The following is a 21,167-nucleotide window of genomic DNA, read 5'->3' on the forward strand; positions in this document are numbered from 1 at the left end:
TCTATTAGAAAAAAGGTCTTCTAGACTTACTTGATTCTCAAAGAACACTGTTCTAACCCAACTTAAATACTGAAAATACCCCAATTACAGATAAGTTGGGCCTTTTTCAGTTCCTAGGAGCATGGAGAAAAGTTTAGATAACTCTGCATGTTAGAAGTAAAACTCAGAAAATAATTATTGACAGCTTCATTTTGTTTTCATAGTGATACTCATTTGCCTGGAGAGGATCATTGAAGCAGATTTAGTTGAGAACAGTTTATTCCCAAGGAATAAAAAACATTTTAATGACTCAGGGACCTTCCTTAAAAATAGGTGATGCAAATTGGCAGATTTGATTTCTTTTGGTCCAGAGCATGTTAGATTCCTTCTCTGGTTTTGCCTCCAAGGCAGCTGATCTGTGAAATATGATAAAATCTGTGCAGACTGGAAAAGACTGCAAAGTTTTTGTTGTCTCGCTTGGAAGCACCTGTCATTGATGAATAAACGTTACCACTGTGCTAGAACTACATTCAAGCATTGGCCAGCTTTTTGTTATGTTTTTGTAACCTGTGTGAAAAAGTAAAATTCTTTACTTGGAAAGAGAAAATTGATGTTATCCAAGAAATGGCAAAACTATCTTCATAAATGCTGGAGTTTTTCAGAACATTAGTCCTCCTTCTTTCTTCTGATCTGTTCACAGTGTTTTCATGCCATACAGTTGAGTTTAGAAGTATGTCAGCTTTCAAGGACAGCATTGAGAGGGTGACATTTTTCTTAATCAAACCAAACACATTAATATTTACAAATTATTGAAGACTGGGAAGTTGTGGTTTTTCTGTTTGTTTGGGGGTTTTTGTTGTGTTGCAGTTTTAGGGGTATTTTTGTTTGTTTTGGTTTGGTTTTTTGTTTTATGGTGGGCAAGCTCTTAGTAGGTAGTACTTGATAGGAAGCAAAGTTGGGAACTGCTACCTCTATCCTCTGCAAAAGCAGTGGAGTCCCTAATGCTGTTGAGGGTGATGCTTCCCGCCCATACTCAAGTCTTCTGACATTTTTGATAATAGAACCATGTAAAAGCTTGCATATATACCTAAGAGTAATTTTAATTCTGAGTTATTAGAGGACTTCAGAAATAAAGGACTGATTTTTTTTTAATCCAAGGTACTGTGTGGTTTTTTTTCCTTCTGCTTCTGTGGCCTGATAGTATGTTTAGTTTAATTAGGTGTACTGTAGAGAAAAAAAGTCTTTGAGTTGTGGATACTTCAGTAGAAATGCTTATCCCTGCACATACTCAGACGTTTATGCCATGGAACAAACAAACTTTACTGTTTCTTAAGCCTTACAGGCTAATGTACTTCTCCTCCTTTCAATGGTCTTTTGAATTTCCTCCTTCAAAAATAAAAAATCTGAGATTTTTAATATTCTTTTAGTCTTGTTGTTGTAATTTTGTTGTCTTGTGTTTAGTCTTGATAGTTTGATGTTTTTTTCCTTTCTGTCCTTCTTTTGGGGGAGAAAGGCAAGTGAATATCCTTCAAACCTCTGCCGTAGATTGCCATAGATTAATTCCACAAGAAATCAGATTCCCCCTCCAACTCCTTCCCAGTGTATTTTAAAATAATGTAGCAAAAAACTTTATATATCCTGGTACTTTCAAAAAAAAAAGAGCAACTTAATGGTTTTTAATCTGGAAAAAGCCAAAAAGGCAATCTCTCTGCTTTTGTTGTTATATTACAAGAGTGCCAAATACATTCCTTTGGGCTATAGGAAAGTTGGTTTAAATATGCACTGTTTCATATGAGGTAAAGAAAGAGCTAGTTAAGACACTATTTCACCATTTTTACCTGATCTTGGATTGAAGATTTTGAGAGGACAAACTTCCTTGATTCATCTTCCTATAATTAGAGGGAGAGAAGTTTCTGTGACTACTTATGGTGCATGTAACATCAGAATCTAAGGCCAGATGAAATTGCTTCAGTGCTTAAAAGTAACTTTTTTATTCTTTGAGAAGTTGGTTATTGCATCAAAATTTTAAAACAGGATTTTGTGCAAATCCTGTATCTTCTCATGCGTATACATGCATGGGTCATACCTCACTCTTGTCACCACCCAGCTTATGGTTGTATTTTCTGGAATAAAACAATATTTGGGTCTAGAAGTTTCAGTTTTACAGCAAGGCTTTTTAAAAAGTTCCAGATCCCAAAGAGAATCAAATAGAAATCCTGGCCTGCAAGTTTGCAAGGATTTTATGCCTCTTGATTTTCAAGAATTTTAAAGCAGCAGAGCAGTTGAGTCTTAATGATATTCACTTTAATTGTGGTCGAGCTGTGCTGAATCAACCTCTTAGCTTAGTATTGTGGCAGCATTTTCAGCTGCCAGTAACTTATTAGTAGTCTGTCTTTTTATTGCTTTCACAGTAACTCACTGACCGAGAAAGGCTTTTTAATCTTACATTGCACATTATTAATTACATGAAAGTTAGAAAATTTCTAATAGAAAACTCATTGTCTGGAGAAAACAGTAGACAAAACAGGACTGGTATTCCAGTCTCCTACTGCCTACTGTTCCCTCAGGAGTAATGTTTTTGCTTTAAGCTTAATTCTGGCTACTTAGTGTCCTTATGAGTTGCAACAGATTTTATAGGTAGCTTCTCCTTAGAATTTTATCTGTAAATATATACATTTGTATCTTGACTGTCAGTTCCCTGTTTTAATACTGCAGTATTTCTTCGGGGAGGGAATACTCCCAGCTCCATGTTGTGATTCTTGTGTGTCCCAGCTCTTCTCCCTGAAGTATGTCCTCAGTCTACACGAGAAGGAAGCAGCTTCTTCCCCCACTTCTTTTTCCCTTTCTCAGTCGCAGCTGTGGGTTCAACTGGGCTTAGCACTTCTTTAAAGGGGTAGGGATGGATAATATTAACGATAAAATAGACACACATACATATATACTTCCAGTATATATAAAGCAATATTTGCTTTCTATGTAATATAGTAGTACTACAATTATGTTAAATTTTACTTGAAATTGTTGTCATTAACAAATAATTTTACTTTTAATAACATTTTAATGGCACAAAGTTGACAACAATAATTTAATATAATTAAATTATACATAATGTATCATATAATAAGTATAAAGGTGTTATTGGGATACTATGTGATACGTTGAGTACATAAGTTCTGATTTTTTTCCTGAGTTTTATTCTGGGTATGAGTTTCTGGCTTCATACCTTAGCAGTTTTTTCTTATGACAAGGAGCCAGCTTCTGATACACTAAAGAAAACTGGTGACTGTAGTTCTTTGACTGATGTGTCTGGCCCTCAAAGAAGCCCATTATGAGCTGTCCGTACTGTTAGTCTTCAGTATCTAATGCATGGTATTTTGAATTCGAGTTAAGTTAGGATTCAGACCTAGTGGAAATGCAGCAGAATTCAGTAGGATATTAGTATTCTGTAAGTGTTCAAACAACAGTTGAATTTAGGAATTTCTGTATGTGGCTTCAGGGTGCATTAACTAAAATTTTGGTGCTTTAAGGGCTCACTTGACTTTTTACTTGCAAGCACAATGGCTTTAGTGTCTTAATGAGATACACAGCAAACTAAGGCCAGTTCTGAGCATTTCAAATATGACAGCTTAGCATGAGTTCATGTTGAGTACAAGAGGAAAAAGTGCAAATGTCACCCTGATATTAGTAGGGAAGGAAGTTGTGCTGCTGCCTTCAGATAAGAAGTTGGATTATTCCTAATAATGGCAATTTCTTGGGGTTTCTTGAGTACTTCTAAAAATGTAAGCTTGTAAATGTCAGCTTATTTAGCAGACTTATGTCTGGGAGCATTTTAGAAGCTTTTTGCAATATAATCGAGAATTATGAGAGGTGTTACAATTTTGGGTAAGGAGATTTGATAAAATAAAAATCTTATGTTGTATTTTTGTTTTGTCTCCTCCCTCTCACCCCAGTCCCATTACAAACAGTTATGAAAGCAATTCCCATGTGGCATCTCCATTAGACCCAAACGGACAATTTAATGTAGTCATTAAAGAGGAGCCAGTAGATGACTACGACTACGAGTCAAATATTTGCACACAAGAAGTAACTGTGAAACAGGAAGACACAGATGAAGAAACTGATGAATATTCCAACACTGACGATGATGATCCTGTTGTACAAAAACACCTAATGAGACGCCCTGAAACAGATGGGATTGCTGGGGAATTCACACCTAAGAAGCGTGTGCTAACAGGTCCTTCAGGTGTTGCCAAAGCAAAAATGTTAAAACTGGATAGTGGTAAAATGCCTGTGGTCTATTTGGAGCCTTGTACAGTCACAAAGAGCACAGTGAAGATATCTGAGCTGCCACACACCATGCTTTCCTCTTGCAAGAAGGATAAATCCCCTTTGAGTGCAATCCTGGATTCCTTGCCCCCCATGTGTTTAGAAAATCACAAAGACTCTTGCTCAGGCACAGTCACTGTGCCTGAGGAGTTAGTTATGAAGAAAGAATCTCCTGGGAGTAAAATGCCACAGAAATACTGTTCAATTAGAGAGGCCCAGTGGGCTCTGTCCAAATCACCTAATTTTAATCTCAGGGGCTCAGTAAGTTGTGACTTTCCAGATAAAGAGATCTGTGGTAGAAAAAGGCCTGGCATAGTGAAGAACTCTGTGTCCCTCAAAGGCTCTGGTAATAATCAAAGCACCCTATCATCAGTTACAAATAAAAGAGGAAGACCACGGAAACTGAAAATTTCTAAGGCTGGTCGACCACCTAAAGGTATAGGAAAAAATGTAATAGCCAGCAAGAACACTTCTCTGGGGCCTGGGAATATCCTTCCAGATGTTAAGCCAGACCTTGAAGATGTTGATGGTGTTCTTTTTGTGTCCTTTGCATCAAAGGTAAAAATCGCATTGTTGTGGGGTAGAATTCAAAAACCTTGTAAAGCCTTTGTGCTTACAGCTGAAGTTATATTTTCTTTAAAACTGAATTTGGAGTTTTGTGGCCTCTTTCAAAATCTGTTCTTATTTTGACCCTGTGTTATTCATAACATGGTGTTACTTCTTGCAGCTTAGAGAAATGTAGAGAGATCTAGAGTTCTGTATAAAAGAATGCATGCTTGTTTATGAAGCAGTCTCATGTTTTGAATAATTTGGTGATATTTTATGTGGTCTACTTTGCGTATAAGTGTTTCAAGGTATCTTAACTTACTCAAGGCTCTTCATGTATGTAGGAAGCTCTTGACATTAACACTGTTGACAGAGCTGGTGGAGAAGAGTCACAGAATCTTCAGGCTCCCCTGTTGACTACAAGTGATCCAGGTACATTTTTCTTCTCTTTTTTTTTTTTCTTTTTTTTTTTTTTTTTTGTGAGTGGCTCTTTTCATGCAATAAGGGAATTTGTAAAGACACACTTAAAAATTAATAATTATGTCAGGGTTTTTTGTGTGGCAAATGTTTTTATATGTTCTCTTATTTTTCGAGAAGATTGTCAAGCAAGAATACAAGTACTGGAAAAGGAGTTGATGGAAGAGCTGAAGACCTTGAGGCATAAACAAGTAATACATCCTAGCCTTCAGGAAGGTAAGTGGTCGTGTGCATACTGCTAAGCCTGATTGATCATTACACTTAGTCATACTCAGCTGATAATTTCCTACTGGTGCCAATACTGTTTATGCCTAATACAGCTGGGACCTGGCTTTTTATCTGCACGTTTTTGTTGCAAACTAGAAAACGTGAAGGTGGCAAAAGGTGACTCCTGAATATCCAGTAGGAGAGCAGGAGTCTGCATGTTGTATGCCTCTTGTAGAAGATGCTGGGCCTTCTGACGGTGCCTGTTTTGTAATGACCTAAACCTGGTTGAAAGCAGAGTTGGTTTTACTCCTTCATAAAAGTAGGCATTTCTTGGTGAGTAGAAAAGGTAGAGATGCAGCAATACTTAAAAAAGGCTACATTTATTGTGATTTGAGTCCCTATTCATCCAGTTCTCTAGCCATGTTAAAGGGCCAAGCAAGGTCCTTGTAGTTTGTGATCTTCTATTTATATACAGTGTTATCCTGAGGTAATGGATGAAAGTCAAGTTCTCTTTTCTAATGATGTTGAAAGACATCAGCAATGGTAGTCAGGAGACCAATGACATTAATGTAGGCATCAGAGCAGGTGATGAAATTATTGATGCACATGGAAACATTGTACTTCATTGTCCTGAGGTTGTTGCCCTGAATGTTTCAAACACATAACTGTAATAGTGTAGGCACTGAGTCTCCAAATACTGATGTGGCTCTGATCTGAGCTGTTCTGCGCCCTCACAGAGCTTCTGTGTTGAAGAACATTGGATTGTCTTGAATGCTTTATGTATGGTGTATGATGAGAACTAGCAATGTTAAGCCATTTTAGGATTTTATTATGGACCTCCTAGGTGTTACTTTTACCCAAAAAAAGTATAAAATTACATTGTGTTGGCAGCTATGTGGTACATTGGCAACTACGGCACTGGCAAGGACTGTTTCACTCATGAGATGATCCTGCAACTGGGAACATGTAAAACCCACATGGTTTTTTTCCATCTGAAGTGTGAAGTGCCTTCTGCAGGGCTTTGAGCAGTTCACAGATACTACAAAATGGACAAGAAATATTAAGCATTAGGCTAAGAAGAGGACAGCTGAAGAATTTTGATTTTCTTGATTGGTAGCAACCATAATTTCTAACGTTGGATGTGTCTGTTTCAATAACCATGCCTGAGATTTGTTTTATGTCAGTTGTTTTCAGGCTGCTGGTAATCTGGTCACTGTGTTTTCACTTGTGAACGTAGATGTGTATGGCCAGCACAAGGTTTCTACTATATTTGCAAATATGACTTTGTGTCTTGAGTCTTGTCAAGCTGTACATTCTCAGTTTCAAGATGCATACGTTTAATGTATTCATTTCAAACTTGTGGGCAACAGGGGCAACATTTGAAAGTTTCTATACCTCAAAGTCAAAATAGAAGTTCTCAGCTCCCAGCTGTGAGCTGAATTATATTGACAGTGTTTTCTTGAATTCAGTGTAATAATATTTCCTGAAAAGGTGCAATATCAATTTTCCTAGCTTTTTCTTTTCTCACCACTTCTGTATCTATATTTTTTCTACCATTAGACAAAAATAGCTTTTATTAGCAAGTAAATTTATCCATTTGAGTATTGGGGGTTGATAATGAGGGAACATGTTGATGCTGCCACAAATGCTTCAGTGCCTTTAATGACACAGATTGTTTAATTTCTTTATAGCCGTCCCCCCCACGATTTTGGGACCAAATGAGTCCTGAAATTGCTGTCTAAACTCATACTTGTATCATAACAGTCAAACAAACACACACACATTCTTCAGAGCTAAGATGTGGTTTGTTGTCTCTTATTGCTGGTTGAAGCTGATGTATATGTGGTATATATTCTTGCACGAGTTTAGCTCAGTACAAAAGGGCATGTGTAAGTACTGCTGGCAGGCTTGGTAACTTACAATGAAATGTCAACCAGCTGAGTTGGGTTCAGAGAGTAACTCTAGCCTTCAAAGATGTTAATGGTGCCGATTTTTTCAGAAAAACAGACAGAAGGTTTTATTATGAGATTTATTACAACACTGGCACAGTGGTTAATAAATTTCTGTGAAAATTTCAGTAGCAGTCAAAAAACTGATGACAAACAATTAAGGTTTTTTTCTCAGATTCCCATTGTGTAAAATGCTCTTTAATTTATACCTGTTATAAATCCAATATAAGTAACTGTTATGGCACTAATGTTTTTTTTCAGGTCTCTTAAAATGGTGGGGAAATGCCAGAAAAGCCCATGGTCACTGAACAGTTTATCTTTTAGTGAATATCTTGATTTTCTTTTTCCTAACATCTTGCTTCCTTGAGACATTTATTGTTACATGCTTCTTGTAGTGGGACTGAAGTTGAATTCTGTGGACCCAACAATGAGCATTGACTTGAAATATTTGGGTGTGCAACTTCCTCTTTCCTATTCAAATTACTCTCTGTGGAGCTATCCAGGTACCAACCCCAATTCTCCAGGTGGGTGGAATGTGAATTTGCTGTAATCTCAAGTGTCGCCTTTTTATTATCAATGAGAAGGAGAGAATAGCTATTTAGTTCAACTTGGTATCTAAAGAGATTAAAATTATACTAAAATGACAAAATAGGAGAACTTCCGTAGATCATTTTGTGGTTACTAGGCAAGGAGTCCTGAGTAATTGTGGTTGGATTATTTTGAGGGTTCCTGTTTTGTGATGGTTGTGATACAGTAATAGTATCTGTCTATTTTATACTGGCCTCTCAAATTTCTCAGGAAAAGCTTAAGCAATCTGAATTTGTCTGATGTTGCTCACATATCAAACAAAAGAAAGTTGTCTTTCACAGAGCTGAGAATTAGAATTTTCCAGAAGAAGGCTTTGAGATGCTACATGGGGGCTACCCTATAACTTCACAATAATTATTTATTCCAAAAGTTGTGACTGATTATTCATTTTTAAACTTGCTTGGTATCCAAACAAGTGCATTTCTCATACTGTGAATCACACTGTGACTATGATTCTCATACTTTTGGTAGGTACTGTTTTCAGTAGCGAACTGGATGAACAAAGTATAGCTTATCTTATGTGCTTATTTGTCTTCTGCTTAACTGTTTGTCCCGCTGTAATATTCTGATTACTTATGTCTTTCTTAATCTACTGCTTTTAGGAGCTGGTAGAGGCAGATGTTGAATTTCAAATTGTTTACACTGCAGGAGAGGAAGATTCAATTCAGAAGATCTCAGCTTAGTGTCCAATGCAATTATTTCTACCCTAAGAATATGTTAAACTGCCACACAGATCCCTGTTAATACTTCTACATTCCATCTTAGCTCCCACAATTGATGCATAGCTTGACAGAGATGTAACTATTTGCCTTTTGTGGTTATTCACTGGCCATGCCCCAGAGAGATACTCATCTGAATTTGACAGAACAGTGAACATTAAATGAAGTTTCTGCAGGTGTTAAAAAAGTCATTGGCCCAACTGAGGGGAGGGAATCAAGTTACTCTTCTTGCAGAGTGAGGCTGTAGTATGAGCTCAAAACCTGCCTCTTCTATTTTAGCCTACTAATTACTTGATTGGCCCGTTAGGCTTTTGGAGCCAACTGCTTTTGCTCATTGCCAAGGAGACTAAAACAGAAAATAAAGGAAACACTTTTTGTGTGGGATTGCAGATGCTTGGCCATAGAGCAGAACTCTACAAGAAACTTGGCCTTCTTGTTAAGTATTTTGTTAATTAAAAAAAAAAAAAAAAAAGAAAAATTAAGTTGCTTCACACCTTTTGGTTTTGCTACTGTTCACCTATCTCTGAAAAGGAATAAGCAGAGTTTGCTAAGGCACTGATGCAATTAAACTTGGTTCATAAACTGAGGCTAGCTTTCTTCTTTTTCAGATACTGGATTTTCTTTTGTTTCCAGGACAGGAAAGACAAATGATTTCACAAAAATCAAAGGCTGGCGAGGGAAGCTTCATGGTGCTTCTAGAAATGAAGGTAAAAAAAAGTAAAAAGAGACAGATCAACATACATACTTCCAACATATCGCCATTTTCCTGACCATTCACAGATCTTGCTATTTGATATTTGTGTCTGTCTTAATGAGAGATGCATTTTTTTATATTGAGACTGTTATGATTAAAGAATTTTTAGTACTGATTCCATAGTCAGAATCAGGATTAATGAGGGAAGAGAGAAAATTTGAGTAAAATAAAAACACATGTTCTCTTCTACATAGAAGGCTCGAGTGAAGATCAAAGTTGTAATAATTTTGGTTTTGTTTTTGAGTTTTGAGTTCATATGGAAGTATGGTAATTCCAGAATTCTGTTGCCTCAGGGACCCTAATGAACCTTAGTAATTTTCATTTATATTGGTGTGTTTTTAATTCCAGTTAGAGCAGGTATTCCTCACATATTTGATTACTTTGCCATACCTCAAATGGATTGTTGAAAATTTGTCAGTATTTTACTTTAGATTAAATGTTTATATTATGCATTCTGCACTTCTGTATTTATCTGTAATATTCCAGATACGTTGTGCTATACCAGGTAGGCCAGGTGTTAGGACAAATAAAGTAAGAATAGGAGCAGAGAAGGCCTGTAGTGTTTTTGTGAATAAATGCTGTGTGGCGTCTGCCTGGGCTGGAATTAATTTTCTCCACAGCAGCTCTCACAGTGCTGTGCTGTGCACTAGCATCTGGAAAGGTGTTGGTAACACACCAGTGTTTGGTCTACTACTGAGCAGTGCTTGCAAGGCACCAAGGCTGCCTCTCAGCATTCCCTCATCAGCAGTAACCAGTGGGTGGGAGGGGACAAAGAACTGCTGACCCAAACTGACCAAAGGGATATTCCATACTGTATGTCTGCACAGCAATAAAATTTTAAGAGGATGGAGAAGGAGGGAGGACACTTGTTACTTATAATGTTTGTCTTTTGGAGTAACTACTACTTGTTCTGAAGCTCTGCCTCCTCAGAAGTGCCTGTACATCACCTGCTGATGGGACATAGAGAATAAATCTTTTATTTCCCTTTGCTTCCACACACTGCCTTTGCTTTTACTTTATTAAACTACCTTTATATTGACCCATGAGGTTTTTTACAGCTTATTTTTAGCCCTCGATTCTGCTGAGAATGTGAGTTATAGAGTGGCTTGTTGGGTGCCTGGAGTCCAGCTAAGGCCAACCCACTGCAAATACACGTGCAAGGTCTCCACAAAAATAGTTGTGCAGGCTGCTGGTTGTATTTCAGAATGGATTATATTTGGTGTGCCTATATTATAGACTGTTCTTGTAGAAGAATGCAATTTTAGACATGTGTTTACCTATGTGTTTGATTAGTATAAAATTTAACTCCAGGAGTTAAAGTACTCTCCATTTATTTAGGTGGCAGTTCAGAAGGTTCATTGAAGAATCGCTCAGCGTTCTGTAGTGACAAGCTGGATGAGTACCTGGAAAATGAAGGGAAATTGATGGAAACAAGTATGGGATTCTCTTCTAACACTCCCACTTCTCCTGTAGTATATCAGCTTCCCACTAAGAGCACTAGCTATGTTCGAACACTCGACAGTGTTTTAAAGAAGCAGTCCACTGTAATTCCATCAACATCTTACACATTGAAGCCTGTTCCTCCATCATCTACCTCTAGGAAAACAAAGACTCAAACTAGACAGACATCTACAAACAGTAGAGTAAAATCATCTTACAAACCTATTTTGCCTTCACCTTTTCCTCCAAAGCAGAAACAGATCCCATCAGTGTCAGGGGAAAAGGCTGCTAAGTCTGCTAGCAGTTTGAGTAACCAAGCAGATGGTTCTGTGCTGCCAACTGTGGAAGAAAATACGTTGCCAAAACAGATCAGTTTGCGTCAAGCACCACAGCATCACCAAGCACCTCGTCCACCGGGTTTGTCTAAATCCCAAGTGAAGTTAATGGACTTGGAAGACTGTGCTCTCTGGGATGGGAAACCACGGACCTATATTACAGAAGAGCGAGCAGACATCTCTTTGGTAACCCTGCTTACAGCTCAGGTACATCTGTCATAGTGTATTTATTTTCTTTTAATCTGCCCACTTCCACACACTGGAAGTTGCATGTGCATGTTGCATAGTGAATTAGAAGATAAGACTGAAGCTTCTAAGGATCATGATAAAGCGTGAGATTCCTTTGTGGTGTAGTCTTTGTAGTGAAACTTGAGGAGTGCTGACTTAGCAGTATGAGAAAAAGCTAATTGTGATAATAATGTATTGATAGAAATTATAAATAACTTGGAATGTTTAAATTTCTTAGCATTAAAATTTGGGTTAAGACCATTCTTATTCAGTAATTGCATGTCCTTGCTATTTTCATTTTTATGTTTTCAGTTGAGTTAACTGCAAGAAAATCCTGGTCATGTAACTTGGTTGTCACATAATAACTTCTGCTTTTTTCACATCCTACTTATTACCAGGATGGCTTTGCTGTCTCCAGTTGCCTCTCAAAAGACTTCAGATCCAAACTCTGTTTTGTGGGGTTTTCCCGGTTTTCATGGTATAGAGGACAAGTTTTTGTACGTAAACAGCGTAGCTTGAGGGGTTTTCTAAATAAACTTTGAATAGCAATTTTGCATATGCTTGATTACATTTTACTAAAATATTCCTCTTATTAAAATTTGAAGTTTATGCTTCTTTAAAACTTTTTTTAGGCATCTCTTAAAAGCAAACCTATCCACAAGATAATAAGACGACGAGCACCTCCTTGCAACAATGATTTCTGCCGACTGGGTTGCATATGTGCCAGTCTGGCACTGGAGAAGCGTCAGCCTACCCACTGCCGCAGGCCAGACTGCATGTTTGGGTGTACCTGCCTCAAGAGAAGGGTCTTGCTGGTGAAGGGAGGATCAAAACATAAGAAAATGATGAAAAAGGCCGTGCATGGAAATCTTGTGCTGTTCGGAACACAAGGACAACAGCAAGAGGATGAAGATGTGGAAGAGGGTGATGGGGAAGAAGAGGAGATAAAGCAGAAGGAGAGGAAGAAGAGAAAAAGGGTGGAATACAGTGAGTATTGGTGGAGATTACATGTAGCAAACCACCAAACTTGGTGAGAATTTTTAATTAGGATGTAGTAGTGATGCCATTTCTAGATCCAGCTTACTTACAGGAAATAACTTTTTTTTTTTTTTTTTTTTTTTTTTTTTAGTTCTTACTTACATGGTCAGCATTTTGGGCACTGTGTAGTTATTTATTTAATCAAATAGTTGCAATATCTTCTTGGTAGTTTAAACTCTTCAACTCTCCAAATATCTTTAAAGACTATGGTGGATATGGGATAATTACTGCTGTCATTGATGGTAATGTTCACTGTTACAGTGCTGTTATCTTTCCCTGTAAGCAAGTCAGTATCTAGAGCTGCATTTTCAGTTGCTGTTTATATCTGTAGAGTTCATGGACTTCCTTGGAAGTATAGTTATTTGTGGTAATTTCAGGTCTGGCCTAAAGTATGCTCAGAAAACCAAATTGGTAGAAATTGCCCACGAATTTACATTTTCAGTTTCTTCTTAACAATACTTTTAGCAATAGCTAAGACAAAGTATTCTCTGGTGTTCTACTGGAATAAATTAATTCTTTCATATATCTGCAGTATACAGGTCTGGGATTTTTTTTGGTGTGTTTTGCGATTTTTCAGTAAGAAGCATCAGTGGAGGTCACTAATTTTCAGTGGTTTTGCAGATCTTCTATCACAGTAAAAGTGAGAAATGAGAATTAGTATAGAAACATCCTTATTTTTCATTTCTTCTTCCTTGGAGACAAATCCCAGTCACTTTTGACTAGAACTTGAAGCAGGAAAAGCATCCAGAAGTGTTTTCTGGCAGTTTGGATTAGTGATTGCTGCATGGCTAGACCTCAGACTCAAACAAAAAATTTTGTTACTGCTGTGTTAGATGGTGTTTTATTTGTAAGTAATTTTTTTTGTTGGTTTTTTTTTTTTTTTTTTCAGCTATCTGTGATTCAGAGCCAGAACAACCTGTTAGGAATTGTCCATTGTGGGTGAAGGTGGAAGGGGAAGTAGATCCAGAGCCAATTTATGTCCCAACACCATCTGTTATTGAACCAGTTAAATCTATGGTACTGCCCAGCCCAGAAGTCTGGCTTCCTAGTAAGAACAGATCTTCCAGTGGAATAAAACCAGGCAGAATATATACTCCTAGACCCAATCCAGTGGTAAGCAAAAAGAAAAGAGAGATGCATGTTTTTCCTTGTACTGAAAATTAAAACAAATACTGCCAAAAGCCTCTGTACTAGGCAATTGTGGAGAAGTTTGAGGGGAAAGCCTAGACTACCTATAGGTGTGTTGATAAGTTAGGATGCATTGATCGTATATAGATCTTTACTATGTCCCTGTTCTGTTGTGAATTTTTTATAGCAGTATAGAGATGGTGGAAGGTGATTATGATTCATTAATAGTGTGTTTAAAAATATAGTAATAGATGCTATTTTTGTCAAAATTAATTTTAGTCCTGTAATGTTTGTAAAAGTTACTAGCTACATAATGTAGCCTATCTAAGTATGAATTACTTGCAAAAAATGTTTAGATACAGAGTGCTCAGTGTAGTTCTGGAGTATTTTTTTTGTTCTTTTTTGAGGTTTCATTGCCAGTGTTCTAAGAATCTGGCTTTGTGTGTCCCCTCACCTTAGTATCAGGCATAAGCAACAACAGCAGTAGAGGAAAAACAGCTGTAGAGTGTAGTTATATCTGAAGAACAAACATACAGAGTAGCTATTTAATGTATACCAGATAATGTTAAACAATGCATGGCACTTAGGATTTATTTCTTCACTTAGAGGAATATCTGAATGGGTTTGAATTTCAGGGAGCTGGTGGTGGCTATGTGATGGTACTGAGAAGGCAGATCTAGCTTTAAATGCTAGACTTTTCTTTTGACCCTTACTATTGAAGCATTTATGTTGAAGTTTTTTTAGAAAGCAAAGCTGTTCGGTGAATCTGATGTGCATCCAGAACAGAAAAAAAGATGGTTTTGTCTCTTTATGTTTTCTTTTAGATTCGAGAGGAGGACAAGGATCCTGTCTACGTGTACTTTGAAAGTTTAATGACTTGTGCAAGGGTGCGACCCTATGAACACAGGAGAGAGGAAAAAAAACAGCAAAAAGACAAAAGTGATTCACAGAGTTGTAGTATAAAGGTAAGAAGTCACACTGTAACTAGTGTGTATTATAGAATAGGCGTAAATGTTTAAAATGATGAAGTAATTTTTTCCCCAGAAACTCCTGCATGACATGAGGGCTTCACTTGCATTTGATGGTGCAAGGTGGAGCCTAAATCACTTTGCAGTTACTGTGATATACATTTCTTGTCTGGGGAAATTCCTGTCTGCCAAAAGTGCATTATTATGTAAGGCTTAAATGTTCATTTTTAATAGAGCTCTTCTAAGATGAAACCTGTAACACAGTCAAAGATGTCATATTTCTGTGATTTGGGGTGACCTAGTTAATTTTGTGCTGTGATTTTTAGTGTGGAAGTAAGATGTATAGAGTGAATATTTTCTTGTATTTCTTTCCTCCAGCAGGAGCATGAACCAGAGCTTCAGTCTCCTGAGAAGGCAACCTGTGAGGTAGACAAAGACACATCGAGAGGTAAGAGCTGAGTCTAGAGTATAATTCCACTTCTTGGTAGTTACATGTTTTTGTGTCAATTATTGAAAAAAAGTAGCTAATGATGAAACAGAAGTGTGTTTGCTGGGAGAGTTGTAATAAAAATCTTATGACATGCATACAGTTTCCTGTTTTCTTAGCAGCTGGAGGTGGGCACATGGAGATACAGCAGACTAAATATCCAGTGCTTGCTGCTGCTCTAAGTGTAAAATGACCAGTTCTACCAGTAGCTTGTTTAGCGATAAAGTATAAAACTGCACAGCAGACTTGTGTTCAAGACAGATGATTAGATACTTGGAAAGGAATGGAGATGAATGGCTTTGCTTTGTCCGGGTATTTTTTTCTCCCACTTTTTTTCTTTACTACCACTCTGTAGTTACTGAAGAATTAAATACCCAAGTAGTACTGGGAGGATGGGATTCTCGTGTTCTTCACATAGAACTGGTTGGGACAAGGAAGTGCCTATGCTATATATGGAATTGTTTGATGTTGAATTTGTTTAGTTCAAGTTGAAAAATTGAAGTTTTGCTGAGTTAGTGATACTGGGTTCGAGTTTTTAGCTGGTGAAGAAATAGGCTACACATCCATGTTCTCTTTCTGTCTGAAGTGGCCCAAATCATGTTACAAGCTATAAATGAGACATATACTAGAGGCATCGTGTCATCCACTAATGAACCATATCTGCTTTTTTGAGCTGATTTTTTTACTGTTTAATGTATACAACAGCACATGCTGCATTTAAGGATGGGAATGGAAAAATAATACTATTAGTTGAAAATGCTGGTGCATTGGTAGGTGAAATTAAAATGGCCAGGACACAGGGCTCAACATCCTTAGTTTTGCAAAAAGGGGCATTGTAGCTATAATGACAACAAAAGGTCACGCTTCTGTTTACACATCTTCTGCAAAAGACAGTTCTGCTAGTGGCATGTCCTCTTATGCCATTGTAGGACATGGGTGCTTTTCTGACTCAAAGAGAAAAGTGCCATCTCTTGAATAACCAGTGATGCTTTCTACCATGTTGCTGTGTTTGGGGAATTTTGACCCATGTATTGAAACAACTCAGCTTTGTTTAGCTTGTGATGCAATGGGATACAATGTGACGTGGTATGGCTGCAGGGATTGAACCATGAGAAATAATTACATTAGTTTTGCAGTGAGTTTTTCTTGTTTGTGAAGCTCTGCAAGGGAACGTGATGCTTTGAACAGTTCTTTTACTTGCTGTTGGCCAGCAGCTGAGCTAAGGGTGGAGGTGTGGGCAGAATGAAATTGTTTGACTATCCAGGTGCTTAAAATGCCATAGTATTGCAGAAACCTATTTCAATTCTTTCTCAGAGAAAAGCTGGTGTTCTTCCCGTAGTGAGGGGGACTCTTTCTCCACCTCCTATGTTCATCACACCACTCAAGGTGAACCAACCAAACTTATCGAGATTATCTCTGACTGCAACTTGGAGGAAGATCACAATAAGATCTTGACCATCTTATCACAGCATATCAACAGTAACACGCCACAGTGCCTCAAAGTGGGTAGCTTCACTATTGAATTGGATTCGGAATACAAGGCCCAGGATGAGAACCATCCTTCTGTCAGCTCCTCCAGAGTGAAAATTTCAGTGCCGTCCTGCCAGGACAAGGATGAGGAGCCCGAGATCCCTGTCTTGGAGACTTCTGATAGCACAGTGGCGTCATGCAGTAACTCAGAAAATGTAAAGGTCATGCGGGCAGACCCAGTGGACAAACTGCGGGAGAAGCTGCATGGGGGCAAAGGCTTGCCTTTTTATGCAGGGGTTTCTCCTGCGGGAAAGCTGGTTGTCTACAAATGCAGTGCTAATACGAGCCCCTCGGGCTTGATTCAGGTGGGTCTCTCTGCCTTTACTGTGGAGATTAGATGCAGTTTCATCCAGTACTATCCCAGAACTCCTTGAAGGGGAGAACACTCTAATATGTCTTTTGCCTGTCCAGACCAAAGTTCTTGATATCTGGTGGCATTCCTCCCCATAAGCTTATCCGTTTCAAGATTTACTCAATAACAGGAAATCTGATCAGAATCCTGAAATCTGATAGTTTAACTTGTCTTTTTGGCAATTTGGGTCTTGCTGACCCAAGTGCAGAATCTCTTTCAAGGTCTTTTTAATTCTTTGTGAACTCCCCTGAAGGTGCTTTTGACACATAATGCTTCTAAATGAATAATTGTATGAGTCCACAGAAAGAATATTTTCTGTGGAAGTATATACACTGGGACAAAACTTTAAAGTAAAAATGGAAATATTAAATTGCTTTTTGCTACAGTTTACTGTTACTCTTCACTAACAGCCTGAATCTTCTTTGTAGAATATATATTTTTAATCAAGAGATTTCATAATCCTAAATTCAAAGCATCTTTTCCCTGCAGTTTTATGTTGCTGACAATATTATTATGTTCCTAATTATTATTATGAAATATTATTATGTTAATAATTAATAGTTAGGAACTACAGGATTAGGATGAAGATCTTTTTCTTTCCATCACAGCTATTTGTGGTTATAGTAAAATCACTTTGAGGAAAATAATACGAATTATAAAATGAGAGTAAAATATGTTTTCATGATGCTTTGCAGATATGACACCCTCAGAAAGAGAAGCTGGTGGAGAGAAAAAGATGAGGAGATTTCTTATCTTCAATAAAAGTTGATCAATAAAAACTACTGTTTATTTAGTAGTGTCTTAAATACTACTTCCAAGTGGCTTTTAGAAGGTATTATCAAACAATGTGAAAGCAAAATGCCACACTACCAGAACTTCCCATTATGCACTAGGCATAAAACCTGATATTGAGCAAGATATTCCGCTTTTTTTCCTGTGCAGTCCGTTATCACTACAGCTTGGAATTTGAAGTTGGGGAACTCGTTTATAGTATCAGACAACAGTGTGGATGAGGAAAAAAGTTGATGCAGCTTTTACAAGCTCTTTAAAGTTTTGTCTCAATGTATATGTCAGCAGTGTTCTTTCTTTTGTGATGCTAGGTCTTAATTAGGTTTGAGAATTTTATCCAAAATTGTCCTTTAATTAGGGAACCTTTTTTTATTCAGGACTACAGCATAAGCATGGGACAGGAAAAACAGGTGCTAGCTTCACTCTTATCTAATTTCAATGATTTCACATGTTCCTTGGACTCTCTGGTTTTATGTGAGAGTCTGAACAGCATTTAAAAACTGTATTACAAAAATAAAAAAAGAGTTACTTGAAGTTCTCCTGAGCAATAAGGAAATTAGGAATTCCCATTTGGAATTGCAATGGTTTTTTTAAAAGGACATTTAGAAGTCCCACGGAATGAAACACTTCTCCAGAAGTGGTGAATTAGCGTTCTTTTCACAAAGTTTCCCTTTTCCCCTTTTTTCAGGTTAATGATAAAAGGTATCCTCAGGCCAAACTGCTTTTGGGACAGATGGGGGCATTACATCCTGCCAATCGGCTAGCAGCTTATATCACAGGCAGGCTGCAGCCCACAGTACTTGATATCGCAGCCCTCAGTACTGTGATCTCCAAGGTAGCACCCAGTGCTAAAACTCCTGCTTCTGGGACACCATCAGTCCAGGGGCCCACAACATCAGCTACTAAAACTACATCTTCCACCAGCACTACTTCAACCCCCACTGTGACGACTCTGAAAACCCATGTCCCAGCACAGAAACAGATAGGTAGGTTGGAACTTATTACTGTGTTTTAAATTGCGTGAAGCTGAAGTACAGAGTGAGTGTACAGCGTTAATGTTGATGTCTGTGCAACAGTGCATGCTGCCTTTGGCTGCATTGCCTACCTAAGATGCCTCTGCAATAAATAACCTTCTCAAAGCAGAAAGTTTTATTTTGATGTCAGAGTAAGGTTACAGATGTTGACTATTAGTTGTTTGATTAATGCTACTAGAACATATTTTCAAGAGACAAGAGTGGATGGAGACTCTCCAAATATAAACTGAAACTTTGGAGTTTCATTACTGTAATTTTTAATTGCTTTTCCTCAAACACAGATTAACGTCAAATGAGTAAAGTATCACTAATCTGTGGTTCTTAATTGATTAGATTTTCTGCTGATGTTGCACTCATAATTTTTGTGACCGCCAAAGATGTGTGAAGCACCAGTGGAAGACAAGATGGTCCAAATCTGGATTAGTGAAACAGCAGGTGTGCAGCCAATAACCACGCCAGTCTCTAATCTCATTGACTTTCACAAGCTAAACACGGTTGGATTTAGACAGCACTTTGAGTTAAAAAAAAACAAACAAACCCCAAACTGGAAGATTCATGAGTTACGTGTGTATCTGTGTTGGTACTGAAATGGTTACCCCAGTGTGGCAAGAGAGGAAGTTGCCCTTAACTATTACATTTTGCATGAGTTTAAAAAGAGAAGTCTAGTACCCATCCACATATTCCCACACCTTATTTAAAGATCTGAAGCTTTGCAAGGGAAAAGGATGTTACCTGTGTCCTGGAAAAACTTTAATTTCTGATTGATTTTCTATTATTCTTTCTGCCTAAATTTTCTTTGCTGTGTAAATGGGTGTGTTGTTTTTCTTGTCCTGTAATAAAACTTGTTGGTTTGTGTGTTTATGCAGTGTGAAAGAGCTGGCTGTGTTTCATTGATGGGTGAAGTCATTACAGCATAATTATTTAAATAAAAAGTACTCTAGCATAGTCTGGGTTAAAAATCCTGTATGCATACGAAACTGCAGTGTTTAAGTTAGTCTTGCTCCATAATCTCTATTCTGTTGTACTCATCTGTAGGCATCTGGGGTGATGTAAATGCAGTATTCTGGTCCCTTGGAGAGTAAGGGATGAGGTAAAGGATCTTCCTAATAGTGATTAATTTCCATTGGTTAAACTTGTTCCATCTAGTCTGCAGTTGCATGAATGTCAGTGCAATTAGAAGCAGAAACTCTGTATCCTTCTCATCCCTTTCCCCTGTGCCTGTGTAAGATGATAACAGTAGAAGGGGGATGAAAATAAAGAAGCAGTAAAAACTGAAAGATGGCACAAGCTGTTACACAAATAATTTGATATTTAGAAAATAGTTGGAGCCCGTTATTTCACTTAGATGTTTGTTTTCCTGCACTGTTAGTTAGAATTGTCCATAGTTTCATGATGAAGAACAACCCTTCAAAAACTGATTCTTTTGTGTATCTGGGAAGAAATGCAATAAAAAGCTACAGTAGTGGAATAAGGCAGAGGTCTTTCTAACATGTAAAGCGTATCCAGGACTGCCATGAAGGTTTTGATTTAATTGCAAGGCACGTTGAAGAAGGAGGTTCAAATTCATGCTGAAATTACAGTTGTAGCGCCTCATGAATGGCAGAGAAGAAATAATTAAAATTTTGACCTTCAAGTTTTTATTTGCAGCTGCCCGACCCTCACCTGGCGGTGTGTTTGCCCAGTTTGTGATAAACAAAGCGGGAGCTCTACAGCAGAAGATTCCGGGAGCGAGCACACGCCAGGCTGCCTCAGGGCGACAGTTTCTCAGTATCAAGCCCACACCGATCACGGTTATTGCGCCCGTGGTTCCTTCAACGCCATCTCCAGCTCTGTGCTCAGTCTGTCCTGAGGTCACTGCAGCCACCACCACTTCTCCAGTTACTGTGGAAAGTACCAGTGTAGCAGCATCTCCTGTGACCACTCCTTGCCAGACAAAAGCTGGTGAACCTCCCTGCTCTCCTCCTGCAGTTACAGCTGCTCCTGCAACACCTGGAACCAGCACCTGTACTTCTCCATCCACCACTCCTCCTGCTACTGTGAGCACAACAAAAACAACAGGGACTATCACAGCAGTAGCAACTACGTCATTCCCAAAAACTGTAGTAACACCACCAGCTGTTACTTGTGCTGTCGTCACAACATCTCCTTCCTCAGTTGTACTGACAACGGCTGCAGCAGCTACACCTGTGGTGACCACACTGACTTCCTCTGCTGTCTCGGTTCCAGTGATACTATCAGGAGTTAATTCAAGTCCTCCACAGAATCCAAAAAGAGGTAATGCTTAGGTGCTTTG

General features: G+C 38.1%; 1 protein-coding gene across 18 annotated transcripts in view; it reads left to right on the forward strand.

The window, feature by feature from the left end:
- The window catches only part of MGA (MAX dimerization protein MGA), a 58,813-nt gene that overhangs the window by 14,444 nt on the left and 23,202 nt on the right, over positions 1-21,167 (forward strand). For 13 of the 18 annotated variants that reach the window (XM_072929982.1, XM_072929984.1, XM_072929983.1 and 10 more), the window contains 13 exons: positions 3,930-4,863; positions 5,196-5,283; positions 5,449-5,544; positions 7,880-8,008; positions 9,400-9,498; positions 10,884-11,527; positions 12,181-12,535; positions 13,476-13,699; positions 14,539-14,679; positions 15,061-15,130; positions 16,484-17,004; positions 18,529-18,826; positions 20,522-21,148. In XM_072929982.1, the coding sequence (XP_072786083.1) occupies positions 3,930-4,863; positions 5,196-5,283; positions 5,449-5,544; positions 7,880-8,008; positions 9,400-9,498; positions 10,884-11,527; positions 12,181-12,535; positions 13,476-13,699; positions 14,539-14,679; positions 15,061-15,130; positions 16,484-17,004; positions 18,529-18,826; positions 20,522-21,148 (4,226 nt within the window). Of the gene's footprint in view, positions 1-3,929; positions 4,864-5,195; positions 5,284-5,448; positions 5,545-6,426; positions 7,333-7,879; positions 8,009-9,399; positions 9,499-10,883; positions 11,528-12,180; positions 12,536-13,475; positions 13,700-14,538; positions 14,680-15,060; positions 15,131-16,483; positions 17,005-18,528; positions 18,827-20,521; positions 21,149-21,167 lie in introns of those variants that run through there. The other 5 variants (XM_030274331.4, XM_072929993.1, XM_072929994.1 and 2 more) reach the window with 5 other exon arrangements.

Source organism: Taeniopygia guttata, chromosome 5 (genome assembly GCF_048771995.1).
Source record: "Taeniopygia guttata chromosome 5, bTaeGut7.mat, whole genome shotgun sequence".
NCBI classification, from domain to species: Eukaryota; Metazoa; Chordata; class Aves; order Passeriformes; family Estrildidae; genus Taeniopygia; species Taeniopygia guttata.